This window comes from Marmota marmota, unplaced genomic scaffold, assembly GCF_001458135.2.
Source record: "Marmota marmota marmota unplaced genomic scaffold, marMar, whole genome shotgun sequence".
Lineage (NCBI taxonomy): Eukaryota > Metazoa > Chordata > Mammalia > Rodentia > Sciuridae > Marmota > Marmota marmota.
This window is the reverse complement of record NW_026000068.1, coordinates 5,724,089-5,739,389: the sequence shown is the minus strand read 5'-3', so window position 1 is coordinate 5,739,389 and position 15,301 is coordinate 5,724,089. Positions and strand designations below refer to the sequence as shown.

Here is a 15,301-nt window from a genome sequence, read left to right as displayed (position 1 = left end):
CACTTGTTTACCAAAAATAGAGGAGAGTCTTACCTTTTGCTCTTGGATTTAAGTCAAGGTACTGTATAGAAATTGTGTAATATCCAGTGAGGAAATTCAGTGCTGCTTTTCTTGCTTAGTAATTTTAAAGAAATTGAATAGTTCCAGTATGATTTGTTTTCCTTTTTAATCTGCATTCCTAAGACCACTTAAGGCATTCCTCTATGTATTGGCTATCACAGTATTTCAAAAAGTAAGATATTTAATTATGTTCAATTCAAAATGTTCGTGTTTTGTATGGATCACTAGCTCAGCTTTCCTGAAGTCTTTTTGCTTTTTGTTGCAATTGTTATTTAAAGAACCAAATATGTATTGCATAAAAACATTATGACCTTTTCCTCTTAGTTTAAATAAACTCTAAGGCAACTGGAAAAATACCTACCACGCAAATGAGTTGTGTAACGCATTTATAATATCACCTGCTCTCACATTAGGATAAAGACGATGCATTCATCATGCCCAACCATGGTCACACCAGGACCACCTGCTTGTTTTGAAGTAAGTTTGCAGAGAGGAAAACAATTTTGCATCCGAGAGTGGAAAGGAAGCGACGCGCTCACTGAACTCCATGCTGGGTGCAGGACCCAGGTGTTCACAAAGCCTCTGTGCCTCACTGCCTGGGGCTTTCACTGGAATGTCCATGCTCTCCTATTCAATCCACAGGATGGGTCCATGCTACGGGATACCATGTAGAACATTCTTCTAATTTCTTTAAAAGATGACATACAAATTGAAGGTGTTTTATTCTCTCTCTATTAAAAAAGCAAACCAGTTACTTCTACACAGGCAATATCAATTTTGACTATCTGGATGGTTAAGAAACAAGGTTCTCATTTTGCTCTGAATCCAGCTCTTATCAATTCCTCAGAGTCTACTACACACTCCAGAGAGAGATGCTCACTGCTGTCCCAGGCCTGACAGAGCCATCTGTCACACACAGCACTCAGGAAGGGGCTCTCGCTTTGCCCGCAGAACGAGAAACGCCAGATAAACATCACAACTCGCAGAGGTGAGCACCTTCAGCCCCACGGGTGGTTTCAATTCTTCTGCAACGCCGGGATTTTCCTACGTAGTCAAAGTCATGATACTGTTTAGGGCAGGAGTGCAACTCTGAGGAACCCTCGACTGACATTCTTCATCTTCTCCCCGCAAATCTTATAGAACAAATAGATAGCCACTTTATTCAATGTTTAGAATGATGGTAATGTTTAGAAATTATTTTCCAGGAAAAAGATGAAATTTGAAGAAAAGACAGTATAAACTTTGGAAAGTGTTCAAAATCCCTAGACAATTTCCAAGAGTATTAACTGTTCGTAGTCTCCTCTAGGGTGGAAGAGGAGTGGATTGCCAGCTCACCTCCCCTTTACATTTCTCTCTAAGGGTAACAGAAAGTGGAGCTTTGGAAGAAGGCAGGGAGCTATTCAAGATGACAGCCTCTCAACCTCTTGGGAGCGTCAACTCATTCTGAGTTGAACTCCATGCTGAGAAGCTGCCGTACAGAACACTAAATTGGGTGGTATTGATTTATCCAATGACTGAAACACATCATTTTCTGGCTGCGCAGCATGTGCCCTCCTGGATGAAGGACCTAAAAGGATGTTACTGTCTGCCATACTATGGATGCAGCAAGGGAGATGGGCAGGGAGTGGCTTGTGGGATCCCAGGGAAACATCTCATGGAACCCAAGACCTCAGGGACTATTCCCCTCTCTGAAGGCCACATAGCTTGCCAATGGTCAGTTCTTGTTTCCTTAAATCTATAAAATTTTATCTTATTGATATTTTTTTCAACCAATCTTATTCCTATTTAGTTTTCATGTTGTTCTGAAAAAAAGCACACATATTTATTCTCATTCTAGGAACATATTTTATGAACTCTTAGCAAGAAAAGGACTTGACTTCAGGCTACTGACCTTACTAGGACTCCATTCTAGGCATTAATCACTGGAAGCAAACTCCCAACTTTTGAGACCAAGCATGCTTTATTGGTCAATTATTTTCTTAAACATATTTCACATAGATTCTAATTTTATTGAAGGGCTTCTCTTCCTTATTTAAAAAGAATCGGCTTCTTTTTAAAACTTGTGAATGTACACCCTTCTAGTATCTCATGACCATCCTCTAAAGTCCCATGCTCCTCAGACACCACAGTCCTGAAACTACTGAAGTCAAAGTGTGGCCTGTCTGACCCCTTGGGCTCCTCTGCTCGCTAGGAGAAGGATGCCACATGCTTTGGCTGCTCCAAATGTCTTCAGAGAAATAAAATGAGTTAGTGAGGTCAGTTGCCTGAGTTATTGCTTTTGTCAAAACTGCTGATACCATTATGTTATATAATCTGTCTATGTGGAATTTCAGTTCTCTGTAGCCTTGATCGTATTTTGAAGCAGATTCTGGAGGTGATGGAAATGAAAGTTAAATACACCTTTCAGGAGAAAGCCGATGCCTCTCTATTGTTTGGACATGACAACCATCTCTTCTACAGCACTTGAACTTTAGGGCATGTGGTACAGGGGCACCAACTATATAAACACCAGGTGCTGCTTGTTGACACTGCGGAATTTTCTAGAACCCAAAAGTAAAACATTCACTGAATGTAAATGTCTAAAGAAAAATCTGACAACAGTTCCAAGTTAACAACTGTCTATAGCTCTTAATGTTGCAGCCACAATTTAACATGCATTAAGAACAAAGAATTAAACTTCAGGTACTGAATGCTCTTCTTGTGCAGGAGGGTCTTAAGACAAAACACAGTGTAATCAAACTGAGGCATGGTATTTGCCAATAATACCAGTGAGAAAGCATGTTCCCAGTCAGACCCAGTGCCTAGACCCATACCTGACACAACTCTGTGCTCAATAAATGTTCGCTAAACAAATGAATCAATATCCCTGTTTCAGAAAAGGAGTCTACCTACTATCCATCAGTCCACGCACAAACAAAAGTCCAGTACCAACGTTAGAGGGACTTGGTTTTGGTTCTTCCCACCTTGATACATTCTGATGAAGTTGTACGAATGGATTCATTTGACATAATTCAACACAGTCATTAAGCACCTGCTACATGCAAAACACTGCTAACAGCAGAGGTAAGGTGATGGGTGTTCACAGAGGAAAGGAACATAGGTCATAGTCATTGTGATTGTCACCTCTACTGAGTGGGTTTCTGTGATACACAAACCCCCCAAACCCAGAACTGTCCACAGGGCTGTCAGTGACAGATCCTCATCACGATTGTCCCAATGCAGACCTGTCCTTCCCATTCCCACCATTCCTGGCTGCACCACCCCTCACCCCCCTCATCTCCCAGTGGTCTTCAGAGGTCACTTTTGTAATGTCTCATCATGGTCAATACATCCCCTGACGTACATTTCTATACATCTCCTCCGACTATTGCCTTGGTCCTGCTGCCAAGCTGCAGCCCCCAGCTCCTCACCAAGGCCTCCTCCCAATGGCAGTCTCCTCTCTCAGGATGTCCACCATCCAGTGTGAGCAGCAGGTGCCAGACACCTGCTGTGTGGGTGCAGTGGAAGCCAGGAGGCCCCTATTTCTGTTGGGGCAGGTCTTGCAGCAAACTCGAAGCAGCAGTGAGGTCTTAACAAGATTATTACTATTTGAATGTCCCCAGGCACCTGTGGGTGACAGCAGTTGACAGGTGTGTGCATGTGGGTGAGGCTGGGTCTGTGGCTGCTCATTTGTTATGACTCCCCAGGCCCTAAGCCCAGGGCTGTGCCTGGGCAATCAGCTACTCTGGTCCCTTTGTGATACTTGTGAACGAGTGTGGTTCATACTCAGAATTGGCGGTGACAGCATCATTACAATAATGCCAAAATAATGTGGACAGAGAATGAAAAGCCATCTCACCTGTTGGCGCTTCTCGAATTCCAGCTTGATGCGGGACTTGATGCAGTTACACGTGTCCTGGTACGTCTGCTGCAGAGCTAGTTCCATGAGGTGCTTGTGGTAGGCACCTGCCAGGTTCCCACAGATGAAGATGATCACGTTGGCCAGGATCTGCAGGGATGGAAAGAGTCACTCAATAGGCGAGGCCCCTAACTCCTGACAGAAAGAAAGCAAAATGCAGCTGACTGTGGTCTTCAGCAAACAACTAATGGGGTTCATCTGGCCAGTTTCCAAGCTGACATTCTTACTGGCTCAACAGACAGCACCAGTCCCACTGGGGACTCTGTCCCTTCCTGCATTACAGTCAGGGATCCTGCCCGCTGACGGGCAGACAGCCTTGCAGGCCCTGCCCTGAGGCCTGGAGGAGGCCTGTGTGTTGCAGGCCACCCTCTTGGGCCTCAGCAAGAGAAGGACATGCCAGTCTGTCCCAGAGCCGTGCTGTCCAACCTGCGCCTGTTGCTAAGTGTTGGTGAGTTCATGGCTGTCACATGGCATCGTGGTGACACGTACAGGCCTGCGGGGACTGATACTCACTCTTTTGTTTGCGGAGGAACAAGGGAGACTCTCAACACATATAACCTGTTACTCTTTTGATGACAAAACAATTTGGGTTCACAACAATTTGGGAGGAAAACAGAAAAACATAAAGCAAATGTGAAAAGAACCTTAGTTGTCCTATCGAGGAAAAACACTCTGCTGTCTGTGTAGCCGTGTCCATCTACCTCATGTCCCTCAGGATTCTCAAAATTAATGCTGTGCTTGGTTTGGTCAAGGACTCTATCCTGTTTCAAAAGGCCAGATTTTGTGCCAAATATGGTTTGGTGTTTTGCTTTCCTAGTTTAATAATTTAATCACAATTTTTCTGAGAGTGCTTAGATAACGTTCAGCTTTACGACTCCAGCATCTTTTAGCTAAGTTCCTGTGGTTCAGTTGACATTCGGTGCATCATGCTGTAGATGTCAAACTCATGCCCAACAACGCTGAGGGACAGCCGTGACCTCACCAGCACACAGTGACAGAGGCCGGTGGGTCAGCACAGATCTGCCTCAGGTATCCCTCAAATGCACACAGCTCTGGCTTCCTCTTCCATCTTTCTGTAGACCCAATTCCTTAGCATACACTGAGTCAAAGTCACGTGTATTCTAAGTATCAATCACTCTCAGGAAATATTCCTCATGTCACCACGGCAGGGGGTGACAGTGGGATTTTCAGTGTGTGCTCGTCTCGTGTCGCACATGGTCGCACAGATCAAGCCCTCCCGTGTCAGGGCTGGCTTACAGGTTTTCTGTGGGATAGTCAAACAACCTGGACAAAACTGCCCCACGTCTACACAGTCATGATTCTGACCCAAGACAGGGGCTCCTGGCTAGAATAACAAGGCAGGAGCTCTGCTTCCAACGGTCCTCTACTCGCGAGAGTTTCCCCAGCACAGATGAAGTCCCACCTTGGTCACCCGACACAGTGCACAGGGGCAGGTGGGGCAGCCCTTCACCTAAGCCTTCCGGGTTCCCCATGCAGGGACTTCCTGAGAGCTTGGCTGTCCTGGCTCTGTAGAGTGGGCTCTCCTTCCCAGCGGGAGCACGAGGAGGCCATCTGATTGGGTGACCAGGAAGCAGGATGCAGTCCTTCTTGCCCCTCTCAGGGTCCTCCTCCCTGAAGAGGGTGGTCAGCTTCAGGAGCTAGGTCCTCAGCCGAGGGCCCCTCACCCTGTGCTGGGGAAGGCCTTCATTTGGGGGCAGGAAAGTGGGGGATGGGCTAACTCAGGGGCATGTTAGCAAGACCTCGTCCTCTGCACAGTTGTAACTGTAATGAGGGCACAGTTTTCTCCATCTGCCCGGTGCCTTCACCTACCTCATCCTAGGTTCTGGACAGCAGAAGGGGGATATTGATTATGAGCTCCTGAATCCCTGGGGAACGCATTTTGAGGGTGGAGGAGACAAAGCTGGACAGAGCTATAAATGGAAAGGCAGATAAGATGAGCCTCTCTTATGAAATGCAGACACCCTAGACAGGTGGGCCAAGAACCATGCAGACTAGAAGGGCCCCTGGGTGCTGTCCTAGGTAACTCCTGCATCTCACAGATACTTGGGATTGAGGAGCTCCTACAACTCATGTCCTCACACCTCACCCCCAAACGTCCTTTTATGCGTCCCCCATGGACCTCCCCTCCCTTAGTATGGATGATGAAATAGTACCTTTGGGCCTGGCCCTGGTGCTGTGTGTGGTGCATGCACACACGTGGTATATATGTAACCATCTCTGTGAGGTTTGTGTGGGATCACATGTATGATCTGTGTGCCTGAGTGCCACCTGTGGCTTGTCATGTGATGAGCATGTGACACATGTGCTCTTTGTGGGAGGCATGTGTGCAGCAGCTCAGGGCTTTGAAGCAATGCAACAGCCTTTGGTGTGTCTTCCACACGTTTCCAAACCACAGGGGCTCTCTCCTCACTGCCATGCACTGATACGCTGCTTCAGTGAATGCCACTCCTAGAGCAGGTGAGAAGTCCTGGCTTCCTATTCCAGAAGTCCTCTGCCAGTTGAACAGAGATTCACTGTGGTACCGTGTCCATGGCACACCATTGAGTGCTGGATACAGTTTCTGCAAAATGACTATCTGGCTTGCTGGAGATTCTTCTGACCTTGTCATTGCTGGACTTGCTTGAAGAATGGTACACCCAAGACTGCAGTGCTCAGACCTAGAAGACACCAGCTCCTTCCTTACTAGGTGCAGCCGAAGTAGTAAAACGGCTTACTGGTTATCCATCAGGGTTCCATTTTTCTTTCTCAAAAAAATAAAAATAACTCCAAAATAAGAACTAGGTATAAGCACAGGAGCTGAATGAAGCTGTCACCTGTCCCCTGGCTGCCAGCATGGAGTATGAATGGAGCATTCATAACTATCCTCAGTGTAGAGCCCGGTGCTGGGATGGAAGAACTGCCTGTCCCTGTTCCCCCTGGAAGCCCTCCGATTACCTATTTCCTCTCCGCTCTCTTGGCTGGACTGGGAAGAATGTGCACCTGTCAAGCTGATGGGATGCCCTGCTGCAGTCCTGCTGCGGGGGCATTAGGAGGGATATGGCCACTCTGCGTGAGCATCAGCCTCAAGCTCTGGGCTCCATCCCGAGCCCAGAGGTTTGCATCTCACATGACCAGCTCCCTAGTCAGACTGAAGCCAGGGTCATCACGCTCAGAGCCCATGTGGCTGAATGGACAAATGCTGCTTGTCTATTAAGAAGTTCCTCCACATTCTAAAAGCAAAAATTGTGCAAAGCAAAGCAAGAGACAGCTGTCTAGAGAAGTGTGTCCTCTCTGCCGGTCTTTTGTCCAGTGCTCTCTCCAGTTACAGCTGGAGATTTGCCCTGTCATGCAACTTGGGGAAAACCTTGGGGTCATTCATTCTGAGTGCCACACAGCTTCCAACAACATGGAATTTCAGCCCTTTCTGGCGATAGATAATTGGATAGAATATATTCGCTGATTTATTGTTGTTTTCAAAGAAAAATGTTTAAGAAACAAATAAGAGCTTTAATTCCCAATAAAATATGGGATTTCTTTTCTGATGGAAAACAAAATTATTAACATTAATCTGATTCCTAGTCTTATTCTACATTACTGTACTCTGAGGTTAACAGAATCGACCCTGGTATTTTAATAATGACATATACTTAAAAATATAATGATGTCCTAAAGTATTTTTCTTTCAAAATGGTGCATTCATATGATTTTATGTGAAACCTGGGGCACAGAGGAAGTGATATTAGATTAAGATTTTCTTTTCAACAATAGTATCAAAGCATTTTGTTTTCTAGAAGGCTTAAGGAGACCCTATGACAAAAAACAAAACCTTATTTTCAAAATGTTGGATTTATTTGATAACATCATACTGCCTTGATATCTTCTTTTATCTCATTGCTCCATTTACCTATCCTCACATCTGCCAGGAAACAGGAGTGGGAACTTGGCCTCCCGCCGGGTGTGTGTCAAAGGGCTTAAGGTGATAACCTCAGTCGGGTTACCCCCAGGGGAGCCCAGGCCTTAAAGGTGTGCACGGGACATAATCAGGAATCTGTGCATATGGAACACTGCCAGGATGTCACAAGGAAGCCTGCTGTCTCTCTGCTCCCTGGTTCCCTGTCTTTGCCTGGCGTAAATGTGGGGAGGTTTGTCAACACTTCTCAGCCATTCTCAGGAGATGCCTGTTAACACCCCCTGAGCTGGTGGGGAAATCACTGTCCACCAGTAAGCTGCAATTCTGTCTCTTTCCTACTGTCACCATTGCTCTTCCCCACACACCTTCTATCTTTCCATCCTTAGAAGCACTGAGCAGTAGCACACCAGGAGGACAGCATTCCATTTTACAGCCATGGGAACAAAGGAAAAAATTAAGCAATAGGGGGTAGGGTCTGGGCAAACTGGCTCTGAGAGTTCCCTGTGCTGGCCCACATCACCAGCCCCAGGCCTCAGGTCAGGTACGTCGACAGCAATCCAACCCTCTGCTAGTGTGGGGGGAAGGTATTGCTGAGGAATTTCTCAAGAGATACCTATTTCTTTGTAACAAGTGAACATTTTTCTCTTCATAAAGCATTTGTATCTTGTGCTATAAAGGGCTGCCACCATTTAAAGTTATTTTAAGAGGCTGCGTTTTGGAGACCACATGCCACGGAGGCCTTCACTGGTTCGGCCCACGTGTCTGTGCACGTTCCCAGGAAAGTAAGAAGAATGTCAAATGCTCCCAACCACGTGATGTGACCCACAGGGTGGCCCATCTGAGACTATTTTACCTGGGAAGGGGACAGTTCTGTCTTCAAACATCTGAGAAATTCACCACAGTGCTTAGGTGACTACTCAGATCCCTTGTGACTCTGACCGATGTGCATTTTAAAGAGGCTACTATTCCAGTTCTTCATCTTGTGATGGGGCGGCCACAGGGGACAGAAGGAGGCCCATGCACACTGAGGGGGAGGCGGGGCTTCTTGGAGCCAATGTCATCACTCCATGAGTTTGTTCCTCCATGAACCAATGGCCCGATATCAGAGAAGAAAGAATGTCACCACATTCAAACAGGTCATCACCTTAAAACAAAGCAGAGCCCAAATATGCCAAGACGTCAATTAGAAGTCAAAAGAAACGAAGAGAGAAGATGAGAACCTGATGAATACTCAGAAGCCGGGGTATCTCAGGAGCCTGGAATTTGGCTTATATAAAACAATGCTCTTGCTGGGGGAGAAGGTGATCAGGTGGAACTCTTTCTCCTTAATGCAGGTCTCAAACCCGGGTGCAGGAAATCCCAATCCTGTCCCTTCAGGTCTTCTTGTGACTCCCTAAGAATTCAGCTAGCTCTAGGCCATGGTTTCAGGACCTTTAGTGAATATTAAAAACACTGTGCTTTGGCTAATAACATCCATTGATCCTTGGCATGTGTCCTAGAAACTTCCTCTAATTCAGGATCTGTCTCTGTGAAGAGTGGTGACAGGAAGAAAGGTATAAGGTAAATTGAAAGACCGACAACCTCAACGATGGATGGTATTAGGGCTTTGGGTTAAAAGATTGGCATTGAACACGAGGAGTCAAATGCAATTTGATTTCTTCAGGAAACTGCCATCACAAAATAGATGGTCTGCTGGTCAGGACTGTTTTCATCACACTCTTTTACACCACGTCTGTTGGTACGTCTTTTTCAATAGTATCCATCACGCTATCATTCCAGCTGTATGTGGACTGAAGAGTCAGACCCCTCTGTGCTAGAGGTCCAGCCCAGCAGAAGAGCAAGATGAAAACAAAGGAGGGGAACTGGGAGAGAGCCTCGCCCCCTTCAGAAGGGCACCCACAGGCCATCCAAAGCTGACTGGAAGTACAGAGCTTAGAAGATCCCCAACATCTTGAGAGAAAGTTCTTCTCTCAAAGTAAGTCCCTGAGAGCACAGCTTCCCTCTAAGAACACTGAATTAGCCATGCAGAAACCCAAGCTTGTACTTCTCAGCTCAGTGACTGCAGACTTGAAGTTGCCAGGGTGCTGGTTATCTTGATTAAAACATGAGACGAGAAAAAACAGAGTTCCCAATACTCAGCAACTGGTGGAAGAACACCACACAAACCCCATTCACAATTCAGCCCCTTCTACTTCGTGCGTGCGAGGAGGCCGCCTCACCCTGTTTATGCCCCGTCTATTCCAGTTTAGCACACAGAACAATTTTACCTACAAAGTTTAGCCCCTCTTTACTATACACATAAGCAAAGAAGCAGTCTGGAGTAGTTACAAAGATAGAGATGAAGAAGGAGCACATGATCAAGTTCTACAATAAAGTATCTTTAAAGAGCCATATGGAACTTTATAACCCTGCATGAGAGAAATCTTAGGCCTTTATGATGAGTTAAAATGCAAGGATCACTAGCATCCTAACTGATATTCCAAAGCTTCTGCAACCAAAATTGGTCAGTCAATTCTTCCTCAAGGTTCATCTATTCCGCAGGTCATTTCTGCCAGGCGAGGCTATCAGACAGTTTTCTCCCAATGTCTTTCTGTTTCAGCACAGCTCTAGGTTCAATTCTGAGAGCACCCGTGATTGCACAGCCCTTCAGTTAAAGTCAGTGTCCACCCAGATGAGACAGGGTTTCTGATGGTGCCTGCTGGCCCCATAATCTTGGGATGATTGCACCAGGTTCTTTGCCAGCCAATGGATTATCCAGACTTCACTTCCCCACTAGGAGTTATTCAACTCTGGTCTCTGGGTCTTCCCAGACCCTCTCCCTCTTAGTAGTCACATATATACAACAGGAGGACACATTTAAAATGTGGTGTCTCAATGCTTTCCAAAAATGTATGAGCCTGTGACTACATGCTAAGTACACCCCCAAGTTTGCTAGCCTTAGATCAACTCTCCTGAGGATCTACACTAACCAATATAAAACTTGCCTGATTTGATTTCTGGGTACTTGCACATTTATAAAAAGGAAAAAGAAATTTTGACATATTTTAGTTCAGACTTTTCACTAGTCTAGACATATCATTTCTCTAATTAACCTGAACCATTTAAACACTATCCATAATCCTTCTTATTCACCACCCACCACATTTGATCCACAGCCATTTAAAGCCAATAGGTGTGCAGAATCATTTTAAAGGGACCAAGGCTATGGGATCCTCCAACTTGGGCTTAGTAGGAATTGATGCCCTACTCTACAGCGAGCACTTTCCCCCTGATCACATCACCAAGCCTTCTGTGGGTGCACGGGCACCTCTGGGTGCTGCTCCATCCACAGACTGAATGGAGATCTAATCACAACCCCATCTATAATCCACATAAGATAAGTTCAGAATTAAAACAAGGTACAATGTGCCCTGCTAATTGTGACTCAATAATAAAACACCTATGAAGCTTAATGGACCTAAATGTGGAAACTGAATAGACCAGGACTGAAACGGGACAAGAGGACCTCGACTGCAAGAGGGCAGTGGAGGGATAGCAGCACAGGGTCGCCTGGTCAGTCCCAGGTGTGAACTTAAACTGCAGCATCTGTGGGGAAGTGACGATTACAAGTTCTGTCAAACAGTTGTGGACTCCTCACAGAGGAGAAGGGCAGATGCTGCGATTCACAAAGTATACTTTGAATTGGAATGTCCTTTCCAGATGGACCAAAATACACTGCATGGAATTGCACTGTGATGAAAAAGATAAGTGCAAAGGATGCAAAACTGAATCTCTTTGCAAATTGGAAAACAAAACATTTCCTATTACAAACTAAGCTTAGTTGTTTCATTAATTATACTAATCATGAAAAGGATGCCCAATAACAGCTTCCCTTGATAAAATAAAAGGCTCAATTGAACTTAGAAGTAGTATCTCCCTGGAGGGTATTCTGGGGTCACCTCTGCCCTGCCTTCCCCTCCTGCTCTATGCTTCTCTGTAGACCATGTTCTATAAAAACACACAGGAAGGTTGTAAGCCCATGGTACCACTCTGTCTACTGGTCATTTTCTACCACAGAATATGTATTAGATTTCCTAAAAGACCAAGTGACATCTCCTATCATCCCACAGGGACGTGACTGCAGCCGGGCTCTTCCCAGTCAGCAATACTCAGTGACCACAGTCCAAAGGAGCAGACTTTGCTTACCACATGTTTTGGTTTGCTAGAGCTGCCATGAGGAAACATCACAGACTGAGTGGTTTAAACAACAGAAATTCATTTTCTCACAGTTCTGGAGGCTACAAGTCTGAGATCCAGATGGAGGCATTTGGAGCTGAGGCTTCTCTTTGGCTTATGGACGGCCATCTTCTTGTTCCACCTTCGTGTCTTTGTCCATCCTGCCTGATAAAGTGGACTGCTGTGCCTGGGTAACTAACAGTGAGGACAGCTCTGGAGGCTGGGATCCATCACCCAGGCTGACAAGTTTGGTGAGAATGATTCCAAGATGGCGCCCTGCAGGCCGCATCCTCCAGAGGAGAGAGGCACACTGTGTCCATGTGGTGATAGGCCCAAGGGCAAGGGGCGAAAGGGAGCTGAACGTGCCCTTTTGTAACAGCACTGAGCAGGCCTCATGGCCTAACACTTCCACAATGGTCAGTACACCTCAGTGCGGATCCTGGTGGAGACATTCAGGCCGAAGCACCTCACATGGGTTTTTCTTGTGGATGAATCTCCCTGGTGGCTATGAGTCTTCTTCTTACTGGGCATCAGTGAGATTAGAGCCTATTTAATTTCTCATTTTATCTTAATGGCCTCTCCAAAAGGCATTATTCCTGAATACGGTCACATTCTAAGGTGGTTAGGTTTCAACATGTAAATTGTGTGGGGATCAATTCAGTCCATACCAACAATGATAACGAGTTTCAAAGACAATTTGTTTACATATCACCAGAGACTCCATTTAAAGATTAAAGCCGAGATGTCTTAGAAATGTGGTGCTGGTACCTCTTGAAGAAATGTCACCTACCACTGAAAATGATTTTATATGGCAGAAGCCCAGACCTTGATTAAATTACTTCATCCATCCAACAAGCATTTGCTGAGCTTTGATTTACAGTCAATTAAATTTAAATCTTCCACCCAAGAAAGCAACATCACTGGAATAAAAGTGATAAAACAAGCCCAAAAAAATACAAAAGATTCCAACTGATCAGCCCTCACACGTGGGAGGCCATCCTGCACGTGATGTGAGTTCCCTCCCTGGCTGGGTGAGAGGCGCTTAGGCACAGCTGTGTCAGAGCTGTCCCCACAACTTCAGGTCCGAGGGCTTGTCCGTGCAGAGGCGTGTCTGGCCACTGCCCTGAAGACCCAATCGTCGCCCCTGACCTTGGGATGCTGCTCTCTTAATTTTCATTGGATGGGATTTTCCCTTGAATTTTTTTTTGTTCCCCAATAAAAGTCCACTCCCTGGCGTGTTCTCTCTCTCTCTCTCTCTCTCTCTCTCTCTCTCTCTCTCTCTCGCTAGTCTCTTCTGTAAACCTCGCCACTGCATTAGGTGGCTGGAGGCAGGAGCTAGGAGAAGCCGTCTCAGAGCCGGTATTAAAGGTAATGAGAGTCTTGTCTCTTTAATTTAAAACTCCCTAGCCATTACTTATGAACCGAACCTTCTTTCTTGAAGCCAGCGCTGGTCGCGTGGCAGACTCACGGCCTAATCACCTTCGTGTGAGCTGAGAACTGAGATTTTAATCACAGCCACGAGGTCCTCAGGATGACGGCCTGGAGAGTCTCCACCACTGGGGGCCTCGTTAGCTGTTTGTGGTAGGAGAACACGTGGACCACGTAGTTGAAGGAAGACTCCTGATGAACTGAGCCTATTTTCTCCAACATGAGTTTTAAATTTTACCTGAAAATATAAAATCACTGTGGCAGAGGCTCCGAGTTTCCTAGGGCCATAGTTGTCGTAAGAAACAACAACTACCAACATCAACGTAAAATAAATTTTATTTTATTTCATTCTTACACAACGGTAGTGACCCACTAGTGGTCTGCCAGTAGCCAGTGTGCTGTTGCGCTTTCATGACCTCACAAAGCTTGGATTCTGATTGAAGACCCCCACCCACGCTTCCTGTTCCACCCAATCTCTGCCTTTCCTGACTTTTACTTACAGCAACAAGCAAAAACCCAGCTTTGCAAAGACACAACATCAACAAAGGAGTGCAGTGTGATTGAATGCTGGAACCAGGCAGGACCTCTCCAAGTTCCTGGCTTGCACAGCATCTGACAGACACTGAGTATATTTCCCTTGAATACCTAAAACTTCCTGGGGTGCCCTAGGGTTCCCTGGCACACTGTTTGGAAACCATGTCACTAAAGAAATACTTTCAACAAACTGAATATATTAATTAATAAAATTTGAAAATGTGTTATTAAGGTCATGGTGGACTGGCTATCTACATTTTCCTTGGTCAACTTGAAATGGAGTGCTTAGCTAGAAGAAAGGACATCCTCTCTGTGCTGACTTGTCTTCCTATGAGATAACAAGGAACAATCTAATAATGGACCCTGTGACTCCAGTTTAGGTCAAGGTCTCAGCCCCAAAAGATGGCACAGACAAAACCCAGAAAGCCTCATGAAGTAACGATTTACAAATAGGGCAGGGTGCTCAGAAGCACCTCATAGCAGAGCTATTGCTACCACACAAAGACCCAGAGTAGGCAAAGGGAGGAAGGAGCTAGACTCTGCAGAAGTTTGGCTGTAGGAGAGTCAGAGCCCAGCAGGAGCTGGGGGGAACAATGTCACTGCCATCCTGGGTTCTGGCAGAGAGGTGACTGGGGACCCTGCCCAGCCTACCCTGTGCTGAACCTACTTCACAGCCAGAGGGCCAAGGAGCGGTGACACAGTGCTTTATGTCAGCCTCCCTCGGCGCAGGGCAGAGGAGTGACAGACAGCATGTCTGGAGCAGCACACAGGACAGCACAGCCCAAGCTCACCACCCTAAACCTTGTGCAAAACCACAGACAGGCCCTGAGCTCATCAGATTCTCTCTCCAGGAACGTGGGCTTGCATTTCAGAGCCTGAGCCAGGAGGCAGAGGGGTGTTGGGATTACCATCCTGGGTGCCGGTGATGGGATCTGGTAGACCCACAAAAGCTGGACTTCACAAAGGGAAGAGCAGCACAGATTTGTAGAGTCAGGGATGGCTACTCTGAGGGACACAGAGAAAGTAGGAGAGCTTCTTGGTCCAGGAGGTTGGGGCCAAACTCTAAAGAGAACAGGGTTTGAGATACTTCTATGTGACCTTCTCCACATTTACTTGAGTCATTTTGTTTTCTGTTCTTTGTGATCCACACTCTCTGTTGACACTCAGTAGACTCATGAAGCTCTTCTTACTTCATTTGGGAATTAGCTTTGAAGACAGTGGGAAATGCTAATTAAAATCCAAGATGTGTTTAATAC

The 15,301-nt window shown here is 46.0% G+C and overlaps 1 protein-coding gene across 1 annotated transcript in view; it reads right to left on the bottom strand.

Moving 5' to 3' along the window:
• Adcy2 (adenylate cyclase 2) overlaps window positions 1-15,301 on the bottom strand; it is a gene marked incomplete at its 5' end in the record, with an annotated part of 357,231 nt that overhangs the window by 170,575 nt on the left and 171,355 nt on the right. The window contains one exon of the mRNA XM_015490394.2: window positions 3,899-4,048. Within this exon, the coding sequence (XP_015345880.2) occupies window positions 3,899-4,048 (150 nt within the window). The remainder of the gene's footprint in view (window positions 1-3,898; window positions 4,049-15,301) is intronic.